The 23,077-nt window shown below is 30.8% G+C and overlaps 2 protein-coding genes across 2 annotated transcripts; both read right to left on the bottom strand.

Moving 5' to 3' along the window:
• Positions 1–12,188: 12,188 nt before the first annotated feature.
• LOC112513724 lies at positions 12,189–12,903 on the bottom strand. The gene has a single exon (XM_025120078.1). The coding sequence runs from the start codon at positions 12,841–12,843 to the stop codon at positions 12,385–12,387; it is 459 nt and encodes a 152-aa protein (XP_024975846.1). The 5' UTR covers positions 12,844–12,903; the 3' UTR covers positions 12,189–12,384.
• A 3,971-nt stretch (positions 12,904–16,874) lies between these two features.
• LOC112513355 (non-specific lipid-transfer protein 2-like) lies at positions 16,875–17,354 on the bottom strand. The gene has a single exon (XM_025119591.1). It carries the CDS (start codon positions 17,319–17,321, stop codon positions 17,028–17,030), a length of 294 nt encoding a protein of 97 aa, XP_024975359.1. The 5' UTR covers positions 17,322–17,354; the 3' UTR covers positions 16,875–17,027.
• Positions 17,355–23,077: the final 5,723 nt, after the last annotated feature.

A 23,077-nucleotide genomic window follows, 5' to 3' on the forward strand; every position in this document is an offset into this window, starting at 1 on the left:
ATCTTTGGACAACATCTTCAAGCAAAACATCTTCCACAAAGTAGAAGACTAAAAAAAATTCGTGAACTTTCCACAGCGATGACAAATTTAATTCTAAAGTCAAAATTTCAAATATAGTCACAAGAAGTTTATAACAAACATCTTGTTTTTATCAAAATCATTATAATCGATTACGAAACACGTAAAATCATGGGCCTATCTTCTTTTAATTTGGGCCTCAAGGCCCAATATTTTTTTGATACCAAAGGGTTTTTTTTAAATATGTTATTTGATAACAATAAAGTGTTCATACTGTGATGGCCAAAAACCGATCCCGGGCAGGATCGGGACGGTCCCAAGATTTATCATAACTGGCCATAACCGGTCCCGGCGTAACCAGTCCTGGTCCTGACCATATAGAAATAGATGGATGAAAGAATCGTATGATTTCTGATGTTATTAATCATGAAAAGATATTATCAACTTTTATTGGTCATTGTGGTTTACACTCAACCACGTACAATGTCTCTAAACTTTATTAATTACAATAATCGTCATTATAGTTTGCATTTTGTTTTAAAAATGGTCCCTTGACTAGTCACGGTAAAAAAAACAAGTATCAGTTAAGTAAGGGATATATTTATCCTTTTACCTATTTCCTGTTCTTTGTTTTATCTTTTACCTGAATAAAAAACCAACGACCAATTTTGTATTACCAGATTCTTATAAAAAAATCAAGTATTTATATATATAAAGTAGGAGAAAACAAAAATATAAAAGTAAATTTACTTATTGATTTAGGTAAAGAAGGAAATATAGTATGATATAAAATGGAGGAAAATCCATCTCATTTAACTGAGAATTTTAGTGGTGTTAAATGAGGAGTCCATTTTCAATGCAAAATGCAAGTCATGGTGACTATGGTTGTACTTGATGAAATTTAAGGACATTTTCGTAATTGGGTGCAAATCACATGGACCAAAACTGTAGTTTACTAATTGTTGTATAATGAGTTCCTTGAATTTATGTTATGTAATATAATTCATACCATCTAAACCATGAGGTTTTTTATTCATTAAAACCATCAAATCATGAAAACAAGAAATCACGAGTTTTTTTATTCACGAAACCATAAAACGTGAGTTTTTTTTTTACTTATGTTGTGTAACAGTATTTGATTTTAGGATTTTTTAAGGAAATAAATTAGATAATGGAAAGTTTATTTAGGAATTTTTTAGGACTTCTTTTATGAATTTTTAGTAATTTTTGTACCATTTTACCCCTATGAAGCCATTTCATTGAATAACCATATTTATTTGTTTTTGTTAACAAAAACAAATGAAAATGATCTAAAGCCAATGATCATTGAAATCTATGATTAAAAATGGTTTATAAAGTTTGTACAAATAGGGTGTCTTCATTTCCCCTTCCCACCCATAACTAGAGATGACTAAATGGGTCTGGCCCGACCTCGGACCGGCGGAGGACCGACTTAGAATCGGCATGGTCCGGGATCGATTGAGACCAGTTTGGGACCATCAATCCAGGATCGGTTACGATATTCCAACGAAAACAAGGTCCAACTCGGCCTGGTTAAGGGCCCGGTTCGATTTTTTATTTAAAATTTATTTTTAAGTATATTTTTAAATCTAATTTTAAATATATTTTTAAGTGTATTTGGTTGAGGACCAAAATCTATTTTTAAGGGTGTTATGTTAAAAACGTAAGTTTTAGTGTATTTGTTTGACCGAATTAAACATTTTAAAGTATATTTGATCGACGAAATTCTTTATAACAAAAACATACTTTTTTACTATATTTGATTGACCAAATTATAATAAAAATGTATTTGTTAGTGTATTTGATGGAAGAAATTCTTCAAAAAATATTTTTTATATGTTAAAAATCAATTTTTAATTTTTTTTTAAGAAATAAGTGAGACCAATTTGCGCCCAACCCGGAACCAAGACCGGTTCTCATAACTAGGCCTTATACACCTTAACCGGGTTTTCGTATTTGGGTCGGGACCGGAACCAATTATGTTGAGACCCTTTATGGGATAAATATTTGGAAACGAGACCAATTTTTGGCCACCCCTCCCTTTTCTTTCCTACCGAGCGCCGCTGCACCACCTCCATCGTCCCTCCCCAGTGAACCACTTGTGAACTTTTTCTTTTTATATAACTTTTTGGGTCACAATGGCTATAGATATCTTGCTGAAGACGAAGAAGCAGTCAAAGGGCTGTAGATTTCTTGGGGCAAATAGAAAGTCATCAAGACATATTCTTTTGGTTGGATAATGTTTGAAGCCATCGAAGATTCAAAGCACATTTGATGGAATACAGAGGCTCGAAGCCAACGAAGAAACATCTTGCTTTTTTCACAACAATGACACTACACGACAGTTAATTCACAAAACAAATTGGGTTGTTTATCAATAATCAGATATTTAAAATGGTCAAATGTAAAATACTTTAATTAAAATAAAGCCGTACATTTACCCCAACAACATTATTGAATATAAAGCAAACATGAAGATGGACAATCATATCTTAATACAATACCAGAAAGTTCATTTTCTAAATCCTGCCATTTACATATGCGTTTGTAGCCACCAGGAAATTTACGAACCATCAGACAAAAAAAACTTTAAGTATCTGAGAAAAAAACGCTTTTCTGACTCGAAAATCTTTGAAAAATGAACAAAGACTAAACAGAAACAAGAATACGATACTTAAACTCTGTGAAATGGACGTATACTGCTCGATTGTTTCTCTGCCACAACCCATATGGTATCTTGTTCTCAGATACTAAAAAGCACATCTAAAAGGCACTTAATGATTAAACTGGTTATGAATTCAAAATTCAAAAAGCATTCAAGAATGCTTTGTTTTCAGATCAAAGGATCCAATCTCTTTATTTCGATTAACTTAAAAGGAACTCTTTTTGTCTGTTTGTTTGTTATGCTTTTTAGAATTTGAAAACTTGGGTAAGTATTTATAAACTAATGGTTTTTAGGGTTGCTTTTGGTTCAAATAAATATACCCACAAAAAACTTGAAAAACGTCCAAGTTTAAGTATTGTGTTGTATTGTATTGTATTGTATGATAACTTAAATAAATAAATAAATAAAAGCAAATATATAAATAGAGACAAGAGACCTTTCATACAACGTAACAAATATTCTATTTGAATTTTAGAATGTATGCATAACGTATAATTAATGTATGACTTGAAATATTATTATACCGTAGGATTATTTACAGTGGATATTTTTATCGGAAATTTAGTGATGGATTTTTTGAAAGATTAACGGCGGACGTCAATAAAAATCAACTTCCATTAACTTCCGGCGGTAAACCGCCATGGAAAAGTTGATTTTTTTTAAAACTCCGGTTGGATTATCAACGGATTTCTAGCGCACATAAAAAAAATAAAAAGTAAAAAATAATTAACTCTAATTATATTAAGTTATCGATGGATTTTGGTTAATTTTTAAAATTAAATTCCGTCAGTTATCCGCAAGTAAATTAATATAATTAGAGTTAATTATTTTTTATAAGAAATATCTTAAAGTAAAAAAAATTAAGATTTAAAAATCTTATTTTTAGATAATTTCAAAAAAACATTTTCTACAATTCCAGCGGATGCCGGTGGCCGCCGGCAATCCGCCGGAAATGTAGAATCTCAATTTAAGAAAAAAACTTAAAAATAAGATTTTTTTTTTTTTAAATTCGGCGGATTTCCGACGGCCATCGGCATTCGTCGATAATCCGTCAGGAATTTAGAAAATAAATTCTTTTTTCTTAATTTTCTACCGGATTTCTTACGGATTTTAAGGAAAAAAAAATATTTTTTTTCTTCATTTTCCATGGTTTAGATTTTATATATATGTAAAATACTGCATATATAACACATAATATGTATAGTGGATCATAATTCTCTTATTGATTTCAATATACACATACATGTATGCAATATAAACCTGCTTACATGTATGTGAAAAAAGAACTTTGGAACTGGGTGATTTTTCGATGGATAATTTATATCAGAAATTATTTGAAATATATAAAAATTAATTTAAAAATGCAAAAAAATTTCATGCATTTCCGGCGGCCTAATCCGCCGGCAATTTAATTCGAAAAAAAATTAGAAAAATTAAAAATAAATTTAGTATTATCGACGAAAAATATGTTGGAAAGTTAATCACAATTAACAAAACTGGTAATTAAGTCAAGATTTTAAGGAAATAAAAAAATAGAAGTGGTAGATTTCCTGCGGCCATAATCCGCCGGAAAATTGAGTAACCTCCGGTAAATCTGCCGGAAATGTTTTTCCGTCGCCCGTATCTCCGGTAGGTCAAACCGTATGGGTTGGTCGGATTGATACATCAAAATATTCTGCTAACCTTGAATATGTTGTTTTCTCTAGTTCACTCATAATTTCTTTTTCGTCATCAAACATTTAGTACAACTTATTTATACTTCTTAAATCTTGAGTATATCAAATTCAATTGATTTTCTCAATTTTCGTTTGCACACACACACATATATACAAATGTTCACAATCACTGAACATATATGCAAAGAAGTTATATAAAGATGGACAATAGATTGAAAATATATGTATATGAAGAAGGTATGTGATGGTGTAATTGTCTAGTGAACATATTGATAAAAACTCAATAATCATATTAAATCCAAGAAATAAAAGGATATCATGTACATCAGATTGGGTTGAGTTGACATAAAAATAACTCAATATCAACCTGCTACCTACAATTTTTAAACATTTTACAACTCGATTAGATATTAGATTGCTTCGAGTTGAATTATTTCGCATTGAATTAATTGGGTTGTGTTGATCGGGTTGGTCGAGTTTCTGAGCACCCCTATTTACAAGTTCATAGATGGGTATATATCATAATTCCTATTTACAAGTTCATAGATGGGTTGTGTTTGTATTTTTTTTTACGTATATATCATAATTTATAACTGTATTACGCAATATTCTATTTATTATTTATAGTAATCTATAAGCAGTAACAAAGCTCGTAGTAATTTAATCATATCTTTATATTATCGTCTTTAAATACATCATCTTTCGTTTAAAGATGATAAAAGGACCGGTTAGGGTAAAAAAGTAATAATTTAAGTACGAGTCGAAGCAAGTTGGGTCAATTATCAACGATTCCTTTTTAATTTAATAAACAGTCAATGCATCCAGTATATGTTAACATCTATACTATGAAAATCAACATATATTTTAAATCAAATAACGATGGAAGATGGCGTAAGAATTTCAATACGTTCTAGACGAATTTTGTAAATAATTTTTTTTTCCGTTTTGATTCGTAAAATATTATCAAAATCGACCTATATTTATAGAAATTGTTAAGTATTATTGCGTTTAGTTATTGTAAGGCAAGTCTTTTTAAAATATATTCCAATATTGCTTATGGCATATAGCTTAGTTTACCAAATACTTACCTGTTAAGTGTTTACCAATAAAATTTAGCATTATTATTTATCTGTTGGGTAAAATTTTAGTCCACTAAAACGACATTGCATACAACAATTTACCCGGTAAGTGCTTACAGTGGTAAGAGTCGTTGCTCTCACTTACTGGGTAAGACTCTTGACCCTTGTCTCATTCTTACAGGATAAGATTCTTGGTCTTCACCATATTCATCCGTGAGGTAACGTGACTTGATAAATGCTTACCCAAATAAACATTTGGTAAACGACTCTTAAATATTTAAAAATAATATGATGGCTACTTGATGATTAATCATGGTTCACTATAAAATTGATATACACGCTATCCATCGAGATGTTTGGTGACAAAAAGTTATATCGGCAACGTTTATATTATTATTATCATTACCCTCACACTAATAATAATAATAAAATAATAATAATAATAATAATGTATTTTATTTACATAATTAAATTTTCAAATGAGCCTCATAGTTGGATTTTTGCCATATTGGCTAAAGATTTTCAGGTTTAAATTTTATATTTATATAATTATAATCTATACCGTTATTAAATTATTGACGATATATAATTCTAAAATCTTGGTATTCAGTCGTTTCAAATATCGATCAAAATCGTGGTTAGTGATACTGTTAAGAAGACATAAAATAACGTTGTTTTGTAAAATAAATTTTTATAACTTATATAAAATATAAGGACTCGTTTTGGTTTGTTTTACATTGAGTGATATAAGTAGTAATTTATCTGTATAGATCAAGAATGTTTTTATGAATTGGGTTTTTCATAGATGAAATTAGCGTGTTCTTTTAACTGGGAGGGCAGCTTTAGGTTTTTTTGGCTTTCTATCTAAAGTCACATTTAAAAGCTTACTGCATAAGTCATTTTCTATATTATTTAAGCAATTACTATACAATTTTGTATATTAAGTTATATAAGTAGTAATTTATCTGTATATATCAAGAATGTTTTTATTAATTGGGTTTTTCATAGATGAAATTAGCATGTTAATTTAACGGGGAGGGCAGCTTTAGGTTTTTGTTTGGCTTTCTATCTAAAGTCAACTTTAAAAGCTTACTGAATAAGTCATTTTATATATTATTAAGCAATTACCAAACAGTTTTCTATATTTGACTGAATAAGCTGTTAGTCTTATTAAGTTGCTAATAAACAAGACTGTATTTATATATAAACTGAGAAATATCTAGAGAAGATTATACTGAAAATAACGTATCTTATTTTGGTTCTTATTATAACTCAATTACGATAATACATATTAAAAAGAATGTTTATTAGTTATTTTTAATAGTTCAATGGTTTATTAATTCATTAAAAAACTCAATTATTCAAAATGGAAAATTCAGTGGATTTTTTTGAAACATTTTGTAATTTATTAAAAATAATAATTATGAAGGGGCCGTTTACCAAAGACTTACCCGGGTAAGCGTTTACGAAGTCACATTACCTCACCGGATGAATATGGTAAGTACTAAGAATCTTACCCGGTAAGAGCGAGACAAGGACCATGAGTCTTACCCGGTAAGTGAGGGCGACAACTCTTACCACGGTAAGTGCTTACCGGGTGAATTGTTGCATACAATGTCGTTTTGATGGACTAAAATCTTATCCGATAAGTAAATAATAAAGTGTTAAATTTTACCAGTAAGCATTTACCGGGTAAGTGTTTGGTAAACGTCCCCGAAATCAGAATTCCATATAAAACGTAACATAGTAAAAGATTGTAGTTATAAATGATACCGAGTTATTTAAAAAAAGAAAGCCCGTGAAGATGATTGATGAAGCAAATAATGAAGCTTTTCAGGGCATAAAGAAGCACTCTCGGGTCCCCTTCTCGCATGCTCTCAATTTCTCTACAAATGTTTCAACTTTGAATCTTGATTTGGATTTAAATTTATGAACATTGCTTCAATGCTTCATCAAAGATCTAATGACTGAATTTTAGCGGCTGTTTACCGAATACTTACCCGGTAAGTACTTACCAGTAAAATTTAACACTATCATTTACTTAACAGGTAAGATTTTAGTCCAGCAAAACGGTATTGTATGCAACAATTTACCCGGTAAGCGCTTACCGTGGTAAGAGTCGTCGCCTTAACTTACCGGGTAAGACTTTTGGTTCTTATCTCGCTCTTACACTGATAAGATTCTTGATCCTTACGATATTTATCGGGTAAGGTAAAATGACTTGGTGTTCACTTACCCCAAATAAGCATTTGGTAAATGGCCCCTTATTTTGTTAAAAGCAAATATATAGAAAGTTTTTTTTTTTATCATGAATAATTAAGGGGACAACAAATAGACTCTTATCGTCACAGGGTAAGTACTTACAGGATCACTTACTTTATCGGGTAAGCATGACAATGACATAGAATCTACCCGGTAATAGACATGGGAACAATCGAGGTTCGTACTTGGTAAGTGAGGGATGAGACTTTTACTCGGTTATCATTTACCGGGTAAGAGTCGCTTAAAAACAATCTATTTTGACGGCCGAGAAGGTATTCACCAAGTTTTTGAACAAATAAATCCATGAATTTTTTAAAAGTGATTAAATTGATCTTTTTAACCTATAAAAACGGCTGATAACCTGATATAATGGTAAAATTGTTTTTAAAGTTTCGAAAAGTTACGGACATTTTGATTTTGAACGATTAAGTTCAGGAATAATCATTTTGAACAAAATTATCATCGGACTCTCTAAAGCCATCTAAATAAATCATTTTAGTTCATTTCTTTTAATTCGATTTCTAGCTCGATATTTATGTTCGAATTTTTTGCTTAAACGTTCATTGTTTGCTTCCCTTTTTAATCAATAATTAAAATACATGTTTTTATTAGATGTTTACTACATGTATGTTACAATAAAAAATTGTTTACTTTTTTTTAACCATAAGGGTGGTGCCTGATTGGTTTGAACTTGGCTCCAAAGGTCAAAATTATCAGGAGGTCTCAGGTTCAAATCCAAGAAAGAATAAAAATCCCCTTTTGGCCACGGAGGTTCAAATGCGGTGACTCTGGGCTATCTGCAAAGCAGGTGGTTGCCTTGGAATTAGTCGGCTCGCATAGCGGGTTGGATATCCAGGTTAATAAAAAAAATGTTTTTTTGTTGGTTAGATTATTTTCTTGGGTTTTGTTTATTAGGTTATGTATTATTTTGGGAATTGTGATGAACATCAGTAATCGACATTTATTGTAATGATATTGCAATTTGAAGTTTGAACATTTTACATTTTAACTCGAAAGTTTAGAGTGGATTTGTAAACTTTCCTATATTTACGAACTGGTGTCGTAGATTAGGGAGCAAACGAGAGGGGAGAGTCTCATTTCAGCCCATTTGTGATCGACACCTCGAGGGGGTGTGTCTTGGAGAAACGAAGGAGTTTGTGTAAAGCAATTGGGTGATTGAGAGAAGAATCGAAGTGGTAGTTGGTACACAGTAAACAAGAAACAAAAATTGGTACGGTATCATGTTCACCTTTGAATGGAAACGTTACAACTTTTGACCAAATATCGTGTGAGAATGAGAGTTAAGGTGAGAAATGTAAGAAGAGATCTGGATTCTTGATCATCTTTAATCTCAAACCCAGCCATGAATCTCGCTTGGTACGGGGATTGATCTGATGCATCCTGGTGCATCTCAACCTAATGTACATTTAAGAATGAAAATTCCTTCTTACGCTTCTCACTGGAACACAACCCATATATTTTTTTTTTATCATTGTATGTTTATATTTTAAGATCTCTTTAATTGGTTTATAAGTATAAATATTTATTCATTAAAAAAATGTTTAGCGACTTAATCGTTTAAAATTATTAAAGTTTTTTTTAGTATTTTTCCATTATTTTACTACATTAACTCTATTTTGCTGTTTAGATGAAGAATTTATTAGGTTTTATAAATACCATAAATTTTCATTTTAAAAATTATACAAAAACTTAATAATTTAAAATTAGAAAGTCGGTTAGGTCTTCTTAACTTTTCCCTTCCTTAAAGTGCATTTAGATGACTTCAATCGGGCTTCATGAGCCTATGGGGTGTAGCTCAATTTCGCAAAGGGGCAGCATAATTATGCACAAATACCAGAGATATCTTGGGTTCGATTTCAGCCCCCTGTTCGTATCAGTTGTTGAATGAACCAAAACATATCCTTCAAGTTGATGTCTTTGAAAACAGATTCCATATGAAACCGATTAAAATTATTAAAATTGGACTTCATGAATACCAATATACCATAACATCTCATCTTTTCATTAGCATTTCTCTACTTTCTAGTAGGGGTGCTCAAAAACCCGATGAACCCGACCAACCCAACCCGAATTTAAAAAAAAAAAAACCCAACCCGAGGTAACCCGATGCATGATCGATAAAAAAATTAGCCAACCCGACCAACCCGATGAACCCGACCTTAACTTTAGCTTTGAATTGTAGATGACAATCATGACATGACCAACCTCAACGTCAAGAAAGCGAAAGCATCGGGGTTGGAAACGTTTAAAACTATCGTTGTTGATTGATGTATTATCATTTGGTTTAAACATTTTTATTGCAATATCTAAATATTTAATGGACTTGCATATTATCTTGAATGGTCGGTCGTATTTCAAAGGAAAGTTTCCTTTATTTTTATGTGATTTTACATTGTTTAAACACAACCCGATCAACCCGAACGAGTTGGGTTGGGTTGGGTTGAAAATTTTCAAACCGCCAACATTGGGTTGAGTTGTTAAAACGGCTCCAAACCGATCAACCCGGGCCGTGAGCATCCCTACTTTCTAGTTCACTTTTCCCCCTCTATATCACTTGTTATATTTTTTTAAATCGCAAAATGAATTTAAATAAATTGGTTTTTTTATTATAAATGTTGTTCAAATGAAGTAATCTAACTAATTTAGACCATATTAGAAGGGTACTTACGATATGCATTAAGATACATATCAATTTTAATGTTTTGTTTTATTTTGTCATAATATGGTTTTAAATGGTGTTTAGAAAACGCTAATGTTTTTATGTTTGAATAAAATATAAATTTGAAAATCCCATAAAAACTTGAAAAAAAATATTAATATTAGTATCAAATTAAGTATTTAAAAGTTCTCATTTTTTATATAATTTATTTTAATTTATTTTTTATTATAATTTAATTTAGGTTTAATAATCAAGTAATTTATTTTCGGTTTAATAATTATAAGGATAATGATTAAATATTTTATTAAACCTTAATGACTATCCTAATTATATTTTAATTTTTTATATATTTAAAATGAGAACTTTAAGTAATATGTATCGATAAACAATACTTGATGCATAAAAAATAATTTTTAAGAGTTTTTTATCAAATATTTTATAATACTAGAAAAATACTCACACAATGCAGCGAGATACATCTTGAGTTTAATATTTCATTTTATTTTTTATCGCAGCCGATGTTATAATATGGTCTTACGTGATTTAAAAAAAAATGATGATATTTTTATTTTTGAATAAAATATAAATTTGAAGATATCATAAAAATTTGACAAAAATATATTGATATTAGTATCAAATTAATTATTTAAAATTTCTCATTTTTTGTGTAACTTTTTAATTCAATTTATTTAATTATAATTTAATTTAGATTCAATAACGAAGTAATTTATATTTGGTTTAATAATATAATTTTCTTATATAGATAATAATTAATTATTTTGTAGATATCGATAATTATCCTAATTATACTTTAGATTTTTTATATTTTAAAATGAGATGTTTATTCTCTATTTGATTATGTTTATCCGCAGTTAATTACACGAATTCAAACATGAAGCTTTAATAAGTTGTAATTATGTATAATTGACTTGTAATCTTGAATTTTAAGTAATATGAATCAATATACAACACTTCATGCATAAAAAATGATTTTTAAGAGTTTTTTTGTCAAATGTTTTATAATATAGTATAGATATAGATTATAAAAATATTTAGGTTTTATATTGTAGAAACTTTTAATTTTTCAAAAATACAACTATAGATAAACTATCTACAAATCAATAATGCAAACAAAATTTTGTAATATTCCTATTTAACCATTTTGTAGCAATAAAATAGAAGTTTGAAAGAGGTTTTTTGAAACTCATTATATTTTCCATATGCATGGACTAAGATATAGATTTATCTCAATTTAAAAAAAAAATAACTAAATTATCGTAAAATTACAAATATATTCACATAAGAACATATTTATATAATATATTAGAAGGGTATTCATGCAATGCATCAAGACACATCTTGATTTCAATGTTTTGTTTTATTCCTTTTTTATGTTCATATAATACGGTTTTATGTGATTTTGAAAAAAACGATAATATACGGTACTTCATGCATAAAATAGTTTTTAAAAGTTTTTGTCAAATACTTTATAATATAATATAGAAATTTCTACTACATTATACAGTATTTACAATTTATTAATACGTTCAAGTTTTTTAAAACAAACTTATAACCAATCAAATACAAACGTACTTTTTTAATACGAGATATTCATCCTTGTCATTATGGGCTACCTTATGCTTTTCAGAGTTCAATCGTAGATAAATTATTAAACCCAACGAATACACAAAATAATCTATGGAACGAAAATCATTTGTTTTTTGAAACCATACAAATTCATAAAATATACAAGTTAACCATAATTCAACTAAATAAAGGTCTATTTGAATTTAGTGCTAATACAATCCAACATCTTCATAGGAAATTTCAAGTAGCATTCAATTTGATAAATAGGAAAATCGAACAAAAGAGGAAAAACAAACCCTAGAGAGGAGTGGATACCAAAATTTGGTACTGAATTCAACAAATCATTATTATTTCTGAAAATTATCTCTACAATTTCCCAGAAAATTAGATAATGATTTACTCGGGAATCGAAACAAGTACCGGTCTCCATGCTCGTCTGAGTAACCGTTGCCGTAACGTACCTGACAAAGGCCTCAGTCCTCTGAAACCACCGCGCCGGATAATCAAACCACCGCCAGGACTCCACCTATTACTTTCTTCGCCACCGTCACAGTCGTTCTCTTCAAGCAACCGAGGCGGAGGCGGTGACGGTGACGACACAAGCAAGTCCTTTAGCTTCCGCCTCACACTACCGTTTTTCCTACTTTCAGACGAATCGACATCACTAGATCTCCGATCTAGAAACTCATCACGAGGAGGCATTCGCCGGCCACCGCCACCGCCACGACTGAGCAACATCCGTAACGTCTTCCGTCGTCGTAGGTGAATGACCGGACTTGTAGATGGACTCCGTGTAGGACTTCCGGCAACAGCACATTGTGTCGCTAACAACTTAAATTTTTGAAGTGTCGCCATTAATTCCGATCAAATTAAACTCAAACAAATCAAAATTTAACTCCAACTGATCCGAAACAACTCAAACACAAGTTCAGAATCGTCGTTTTTCCATGAAAACTTTCCGATGGGTAAACACAGAGGGAGATTAGAGAGCGAGAGAGAAAGAGGCGTTAAATAATTGAAGGGATGGGGGGGAGGTGAGGGACGGCGAGGTTAAAGTGACGGGGGGTAACACGAGGGAGATTGAGAATAATGCGACACGTGGCGGAGAACAAGAGTCTTGAATGGGTCTCAAATGGAATGTAACAGGTTGTACGTCGTGCAGTTTTGTTTGTACCTTTGTATGTATGTTCTGTTAAAGTATCGTCTGTGTCATTTTGTACTTGTCCTTTCCGAAACCACGAATAATAATTTTGTTCCCCAATTGGATTTACATCAACAATGTTTAATCATATGCTAACATTCATATTTTAAATTGTTTTTTTTTAATAAGTATTTATGATAACATGGTGAATATTATATACCGTTGGATAAAGAGAGAAATAATGAATGAAAACGTTTAGATAAAATTGATGTCGAATGGAACTCGTTTTTCGTAAGTTATATTTCGACTCAGTTTGATAAGGTATCACGAAGTTAATTTGACAAAAACCCATATTTCAGCAGGGGTGTTTAAAAGACCATTGCACCGTTTAAATCAGATCATTTTTTACGGTTTGAACGATATGACATATGACAGTCTGGTCAAATTTGAAAAATAGCCAAACATCGTTGTCCGGTACAAGATTTGAACATTTTTTGAGTGGTTTGAACCGGATCGACTGCTAAAATACACATTATTGGTTATATTTAGTTTTCATGAAGTGATGATTTTAGTAAAATCACAAACAAATATTAAAGGCATCTCTAATATATTTCTCTAATAAGTATATGATGTAAGGGGGTTAATTAAATGAGAAATTGTTAATTTTAAATAACCGTGACATCCAACGTGAACCACTCTTTTAATATAATTATGTTATTTATTAAATAAATAAATAAATACATAATTTAGTAATAAAAAAGGACAACTAATAACGTTTAATTAATTTATTCTCTCCTTGAATAGGAAACCCATTAATAGAAATCCATAATTCTCTACGGTGTGTTATATTTGAATATTTGATGTCAGTAATACAAAGTATATTTTAGTTGTTTTCTTTGTATCACATTCTGCATTTATGTTGTTTTACAATGTATCACATCGTGTATCTTAGGGTATCACAATGAACATCAGTAGATGTCAGTGAGTATAAAAAAAGAATATTCCTAATTAATATACCACAATGTGTATACAATAGGTATCACCATAGAATGTTCACATCAAAGGAGAGAGGTGAGAGATGATAAAAGATCAGGTATCTAAAATACCATTATTTAAAAAAATTACGAAAAGTTATTACTTTTTTTAATTTAAACTTCAATTTGGTACAAGATTACCACTCCTAGCCCTAAGAGGGTATAAAATTACTGTCTAAGCTGACCTAACCTGTTTAGAGTTTTATAATTAATATTACCGGTCTTTGTATATACAAAAATATTTGACACTTAGGTGTCGTTTATCAAATGCTTACTCGGGTAAGTGAACATCAAGTCTCATTATCTTATCGGATGAATATGGTATGGACCAAGAATCTTATCCGGTAAGAGCGAGACAAGGACCAAGAATCTTACCCGGTAAGAGCGAGACAAGGACCAAGAGTCTAATCCGGTAAGTGAAGGCGACAACTCTTACCATGGTAAACGCTTACCGGGTAAATTGTTGCATACAATATCGTTTTGGTCGATTAAAATCTTACCGGGTTAGTAAACTATAGTGTTAAAGTTTACCAATAAGCGCTTATCGGGTAAGTGTTTGATAAACATCCCCTTACTAAGTGACTTGAGTTTCCTCAAAATTTCCTTCAAAGAGTTTTGTCTCTTCTGATTTTCGATCTTCTATAATTTCTTTCTGAATGACACTTGATTCTTCCAATTTCTTGATCTCCTGACTCCACAAATTTTGAGTACTTACCTAATCGACAACACCAATCATCATCGACACTCAGTAGTCACCAAACCTCATTGTTCTATTGTCTTTTCCGTTGTACCAAAAAAGGTCCATCAATCGCTATATATACTCAAGTCAACTACGGAGTTGTTCACTTATTCCTTTTTTTACTTTACATGAAGACTGGTTTTTTAATGTAGATTAATCTTGTTATATGCTGAAATTACACTGCATTTCGATTTTCATAGTAAGGCTATCTGTAACTTTGGATGTAAGAAATGAGCAATGTCTACCATGTGTTTGACAAATGTCTCAATCAAAATGCATGCAACAAAGCACATGGCCAACTTCACGGTTATTGATGGTTATTCGATTCTAGATGGATCTTGATCGAAATAAGCAAACAAAATTTAAGATCGTCAAAAGGTAAATCTTTTTTCTATAAGCAATTTGTTAGATTTTTGCAAAGATCGTGTTTTTGACTCGGAATCGTCAATCTAATAATCTCAAACTTTTTTAATTAATAAATTAACTTATATTAAATATAAATAAATTAATAAGGGTAGTAATGTAATTAAGTACTTTTTATAATTTTTATTTTATTTTAATTAGTCATAATTATCTCTTTTTTTCCTGCACGTTCATTTCCACTCTCTTTTTTCCTCTTGTGATAATTGTGTGATTGTATAACCATAACCTATTGAAACCATGATCAGTCAAGTGTAACCATAACCTATCGAAACCATGAGTAATCSYTGKGATAAATGTGTGATTGTCTAACCCTAACCGATCGAAACCATGATCAAATTGAGTGCGCAAGTGATGTTATAATAGTGATATCACATGATTATCACACTCATATCACACCAAATCGTTTAGTGGATGTCGCCCGTAATCGTTGTGATAAATGTGTGATTGTCTAATCCTAACCTATCGAAACCATTAGTAATCGTTGTGATAAATGTGTGATTGTCTAATCCTAACCTATCGAAACCATTAGTAATCGTTGTGATAAATGTGTGATTGTCTAACCCTAACCGATCGAAACCATAATCAAATCGAGTGCGCTGTTATGATAGTGATATCACATGATTATCACACTCATATAACATAAAATCGGTAGTCGATTTTCTAAGTTAACCCTAGCCGAGTGGAATCCTTGTGATAATTGTGTGATAATCACATGATTATCACACCAAATCGTGTTGATATAAGCGATAATGTGATAATCACATGATTATCACACCCAAATCGTGTTGATATAAGTGATAATGTGATAATCACATGATTATCACACTCATATCACATGATTAACCGTTTATTAGATAATGATAATCATGATCGTGTGTAATCGTGTTAAAAGATTTTATGATATCATTTTCATTATTACCCTTTTATTTTTAATATTTTTGAATCTTTTTAAAATTCAATTTTAATTTTAAAAATCTTTTAATTTTATTTTTTATCACAATATGATGTTATTGGATTGTTCTCACATTCTCATAAATCACAAGGGTTCTCGTTTGAACCCTTTCCTATATATATATATATATATATATATATATATATATATATATATATCAAGTTATCAACCCTTTACAGGATTCGTGTTAATACTTTTACTGTTAATTGAATAAAAATTTATATTTCATTCCAAGAAAAGCGACACGATGGTGATTGGTTCCACAGGCAGTACGAGCCCATCACATCACATCAGTATCATGAGCTGTTGCGTTGGTTCACTAATAAGCACCACCGACGTTAAAAGTGAAGTCTTCGTCAAAGACCCATTGTTCTTCTTTGCAAGATGTGGGAATAAACTTTATGGTGCAATGGAAAAATCACAAATTCAAGAATCTCCCACTTCGGTTCTTCATTTTATGACATCTCATATTTAACACGTACAAAACAGGGCTTCCCAAAAATACCGTTGCCTCTAGTATGAGGATGTTACAATTTTGGACCAAATTGACCTTTTTAAGATTAAATATATTCATATTAAATAAAAAAAACTAACTGAAACACAAAAATAAATTCTCATAAAATGAAATATAAAACAAGCCAATTTTATTCAACTTCATATGTTACCATTATTTTTCGTGGTAATTCCAAAAACATTACTTGTTTATATAACATAGTAGAACACTTTTAGAATCAGAACCCCAAATCATTTCTAGCATTTAGGGATGACAACGCCACACTGTCTAGCAACTCGTCGAGCGTTATCAGGAGTGACATATTGACGAAGGGAGGGGTTTTGAAGATACCCACAGAAACAAGGCCTTTGCTCCTTCACTTTAGCGCAACAATCTCTCGATGGCGGTTGTGGCGACGTGATTGCCCCTGCACACACCACAAGCTCCATGTAGTTGCAATTTGCCGCCTCCGCGGTTGGGACATGACCCATGAGTACAACCGTCAATGCATAAAGTACAACCACACAACATACCTTGGTCGATCCCTTCATTTTTGGCCGATCTTTGTAAGGAGTAGGGATGTTTGTGGTTTGTGAAGAAAGGGTTTTGCACGATTTATAAATGGAATGGGGTAGGTGAAGATTTAATGCTTCATTGACTCGTAAGTCAATTTGTTTACATGGTGGAGAAGATTGGTACCAATTTAATGGTATGGTGATAAAAGAACACAAAGTCATGGACATCATTTATTTAAGTCAGCTATGATAAACTTATTATTGACTATCACGACAACGTTACACTTGATGGTAAAGGAAGGCCTTGTAATATACAATTTTCATGTGTAAGTGAAATTTTATTTGCGGATAAAACGTACATACAAAAGCGCCAACATATAAATCAATATTTTATTTGGCCGTTCTCTTATGGGCCGTTTACCTAAATGTTTACCCGGTAAGCGCTTACCGTCAGAAGTCAATACTGTAATTTATTTTACCGGGTAAGATTGTAGTACAAGAAAATGGTATCGTATGCAACAATTTACTCGATAAGCGCTTACTCGGGTAAGGTAAGAGTCGTCACCCTCACTTACCGAGTAAAACTCTTCATTTTTATCATTGTTCATCAACGGGTAAGATTTTTGACCTTTGTCATGTTCATACGGTAAGAAAAATTACCCATTAAACATTTACAGGGTAAACATTTAAAAAACGGCCCCTTACTATAGCTATATTGTTCAATATTAAGATAAGTATTTTGAAGAACAAAAACATGAAAATAAACAATCTGGGTTTTTTAATTGATATACATTATTCGTATAGTCAATTCTAAGTAGAAATGCATAACGCTTGCGCCTTCCATGCATATTTTTTAGTAAGAAAAAAAAGTCCAGGTCTTTTCAGGTCTGAGCTTTGGAGTTTAAATAGGCTTTGATCGGGATTTTTCAAGCTAGGCTTTATTTAATTGGGGATTGAAAAAAGGTATGCATGATCAGACTTTAAGGTTGGACCTAGACCTAGGCCTAGGCTCGAGTTTCTTCTGGTCAAGCTCGAGCCAGGCCTGGGTCAAGCTTTGGATTGAGTTTTTTTCGTGCATCTCTTTAGATTGAGCTTTTTCGTGCATCTCTAATTTTAAACAAGGTATAAAATATAACTATCGTGTTTAAGGGTAAACTTTTTGTATTTATTTGTTGATCGTTTGTTTTAAACTATTAAACTAGGTCATGTTGCTATTTAAATTTTAAAAAGAGAAAAATAATAAATTATTAGAAGATGTAAATTTTAATTTATAAAATACAAAATCTTGAATAGAATTTGTAAATTGAAGGTCTAAAGTGTAATTACAACATAAATGAAGAAGCATGTGAGAATATGAGTTATGGGAAGAAGTGTTTAATCACTTTTAATTTCATTCTCACCCATGAATTACGTTTGATATAGAAATTGATCCGATGCATCTCAGTATATCTCATTACACTTGATTTTCAATTAAGATTGATTTAAAAATGAACATTGATTATTTCAATTGTTATCGTAATCCAATCCGTACAAGAAATAAAATATAGTGGTGTCAAGAAAATGATGACCCAAGCGATTTAAATTTGAGCAATTAATAAACTGGAATCGGTATGGTTGACATTGATTTGGAGTGACTCCTTATTACTTATGGGGTGTTTGAGATTGCTTATAAAAGCTGTTTTTTAACTTATTTCATTTTGGCACCGGTGATAAGTTGTTTTCTGGTGTTTGGATAAGAAGAAAAAAACTGTTTATACCGGTGTCAAACCGGCAATAAGCTGTTTTTGATAAGTTAATCATTCATGACTTATGAAAAACTGTTTATTACCAGTTTACAATTTTAACCCTGTTTTATTTAACTCCGATTTGATACCACATAAGTTAATAAGCACTTTTACAAAAAAACACGAGTTGTTTTAAATAAGCAATCCCAAACACCTAGGGTTGTAAACGAACCGAACGTTCAGCGAACCGTTCATGAACCGTTCGGTGGGAAGTTCATTTATGTTCGTTTATTTAATAAATGAATGAACATGAACAAATTTTTTTGTTCGTTTAGTTAAACGAACGAACATGAACAAGAGTCTAGTTTGTTCATTTATGTTCGTGAACGTTCGTTCATTTACCGTTCGTTTACGTTTGTTTATATTCGTTCGTTTATGTTCGTTTATATATTGAATTTAATATATAATCTTTTGATTATATACTTTGAATTCAAATAATATTTGTTTATGTTCGTTTAGCCCGTTCGTTTATGTTCGTTTAGTCCGTTCGTTTATGTTCGTTTGTTTATGTTTGTTTAGCATATTAATGAACGAACATAAACGAACACGAACATACCTGATTTCTAAACGAACGAACACGAACACAAAGATTTTCGTTCGTTTACCGTTCATGTTCGTTTGTTTGTTCGGTTAAGTTAAACGAACGAACATGAACAAGCATCCGTTCGTGTTCGTTCGGTTCGTTTACAGCTCTACAAACACCCCTTAGGTGGGAGTTACCAATTATTTAATATTTTTTTTTATTTTGCTATTGTCTTTTATTTCTTGGCAGAATCTAGAACCTCTCACACACATACATATGAAAATACGGAGAGAGTATTTTTTAATACAAACCATAAATTATACAAATCAATACCATTCTTTTATCTGTATTATATTATATAATTTTTTTAAATTACCGTGAAAGTACGATTGAATTTCCAAGTTGCTTTCTAAATAAGTATTGTGAGACTAATCTAAGGGTCTCAGATATTTTAACATATTATTAGAGTCCAAATCTACACTTTTAAGTTTCAATGGTAAAACCAAGAGTTTTGCCAACAGATGCACATTTAAGGTGGATCAAAGGTTCGCAAGGTCAACTCATGTTTTTTAGCTGAATTATGCCATTTTTGAAATAAGTTTTAAGTTTTTTTGGCTGATTTGAGGACTTTTTTTGTTTTTTTGGTTGATTTCAATAGAATTTTTTGGTTTTTTTGTTTGATGCTTCTTGCTTTTTACAAATATCTTGACGCACCCCTTAAAGTTTGTTGTCTGCACTTTTCATATCCCAAAAAAAAAATGCATTTACGAAAATCGATTTAACAGATGTCCAAAAACCTGCTGGCTCCTTCATAGATCCGTCCTAAGGCTTGAGATTCTAATGACAATTTGTACTCGTTTAACACCCTCATCCGTTAATCCTCTCTCAACACTATATAAATAACAATCTATGTCTATTTTGCATTCATTAAAGAAGCATGTAAAAGTCCTATAAGTCTACATATGTTTTATATTAAAGGCATTTGTAGAAACTAGAAAGTCAATGAAAAGGAATATAGCTAAATGATGGATCCTAGAGATGGACCATGGTTTCTAGTGAGGTTCCCTCTTACAATTCTTCAATGTTAAGTCTCTCATTTTCAACCACAAGAGTGATGACTGATTAGTTTGAGCTTGACTCCAAAGGTTAAAAGTACCAGAAGGTCTCATGTTCAAATCCAATGAGAAATAAAAATCCTCTTATGGCCACGGAGGTTCAAATGCGGTGACTCCGGACCATCTGCAAAGCAGGTGGTCGTCTTGGGATTAGTTAGCTCGCATAGTGGGTTGGATATCCAAGTTAATAAAAAAAATCTCTCATTTTCTTTTGAAGAAACACATAAATCATGATAAACCTTTCATTTATTATTTATGTTCTCTCTAATTAAAGGTTAGGCTAATCAGACTGGTTTTTTTCTATATTAAAAACTTAAAATTTTATACTGTTTTTTTATTAGACAGGAGGTAAACATATTTCTAATTAACCTTTCAATACAATCTTATTTCTTAATGTCAATTTATAGTCTCGTTATTCACTTTGCATTGTATATAAACATTATTACGTGATCCAATAAACTTTGATTTTATTAATTCATTTTTTATGTTAATTACTAAATTATTTATGGGAAAATTGCACCAAAATGGAACCAACTTTCACCTAATTCCTATTTTGGGGAACCAACTTTTAAAATCGTCATTTTGGGGAACTAACTTGCACCTGATTTCTATTTTGGAGAACCAACTTTCAAAATCGTCATTTTGGGGAACCAACTTGCAAACGATTCTTATTTTGGGGAACCAACTTTCAAAATCGTCATTTTGGGGAACCAACTTGCACCTGATTTCTATTTTGGGGAACCAACTTGCAAAATAATTATAGAAAAATAACCAAAATTCGTTTTTTTCCAAAAATTAATGCAATAAAATATATTTTTCATTTCAAATCTCGTTTTTTTAATTCAGATATCAAATTGAACATTTTTAAAAAAAATCCAAATTATCACAATAAAAATTATTTTTTACTAATGCAAAAAAAATTAATTTTAATAGAAAAAAATTAATTGATGCAATTGGTTAGATATAAAAATCTTGAATGTGATGTTTAATATTTATTCTTTATTGCATCAATTAATTTTTTTCTATTAAATTGATTTTTTTGCATCAGTAGAAAACAATTTTTATTGTGGTAATTTGGATTTTTTTTAGAAATGTTCAATTTGATATCTGAATTTAAAAAAAAAAAAACGAGATTTGAAATGAAAAATAGATTTTATTGCATTAATTTTGAAAAAAAAACGAATTTTAGTTATTTTTCTATAATTATTTTGCAAGTTGGTTCCCCAAAATAGGAACAAGATGCAAGTTGATTCCCAAAATGACGATTTTGAAAGTTGGTTCCCCAAAATAGAAATCAGGTGCAAGTTGGTTCCCCAAAATGACGATTTTGAAAGTTGGTTCCCCAAAATAGGAATCAGGTGCAAGTTGGTTCCCCAAAATGACGATTTTGAAAGTTGGTTCCCCAAAATAGGAATTAGGTAAAAGTTTGTTCCATTTTGATGGAAAATTTTCATTATTTATTTATTAAAATTTTTAATACATGATTACATTAAATATAGAACACAAAATTATATACTAATAAATCAACACCAATTTTTTGCATATTAAATATAATTTGTTTATCATATTATAAATTAAGTTTTATAGATTTTCAGTATAATTATGAACAAACTGGTATAATTGGCAGAAATATGTTGAAATAGATACGTATGTTTGAATTTTTTTTTTCTTTGAGAATAAGTGTAATATTAATATTTATCAAGTAATTTATATTATCAGGAATAAAACAGACAATTACAAGAAATTTCAATCAGGTATTAGTTTTAAGAACAAACAATCATAATGATTATTCTTTTAGATTTCAACGCTATATATCGTATCAATTAGAAATAACATACAAACTTATGTATTTGTACCTTTTAAAAACACAAACATCATTTGAATTACGTTTTTTAGTTAAAACTAAACCTATAATTAAATTACAATTTGATAGTTAAAGATCATTTTGGCACCGGTTTCACATAAAGGTTTGTTCTTTAATCACGAGACTCGAATACGGAGTGTTAAAGTTATGGGCCTAACGAATTGACCATATTTCCACCATGCTTCATGCGCTCTTCCTAGAGGTGATCATTTGCGGGCACGGGTCGGGCCTAACTTTCTTTTTTTGTCCAATGAGCCTAATATTGTAAACTCAAGCCCTTTTTTTCGGCCTTAACAACTTGTCATTGCCCACCCTATAAACGGGTCGAGCTTGCTCACGGGTCAACGGATCTAAAAAGTGTAACTCTTAATTAACAAATGTAGAACCAAAAAGTAAAAGAAAGACATTGTTGCAATTAAAACTTTAAGCAACTATTGACTATATTCATTGTTGATCGTTAGAACTTTTGATATAAGGATGCTAACAAACATAATGTAGAGCCTTTT

This window comes from Cynara cardunculus (assembly GCF_001531365.2).
Source record: "Cynara cardunculus var. scolymus isolate 2C chromosome LG 5, CcrdV1, whole genome shotgun sequence".
NCBI lineage: Eukaryota > Viridiplantae > Streptophyta > Magnoliopsida > Asterales > Asteraceae > Cynara > Cynara cardunculus.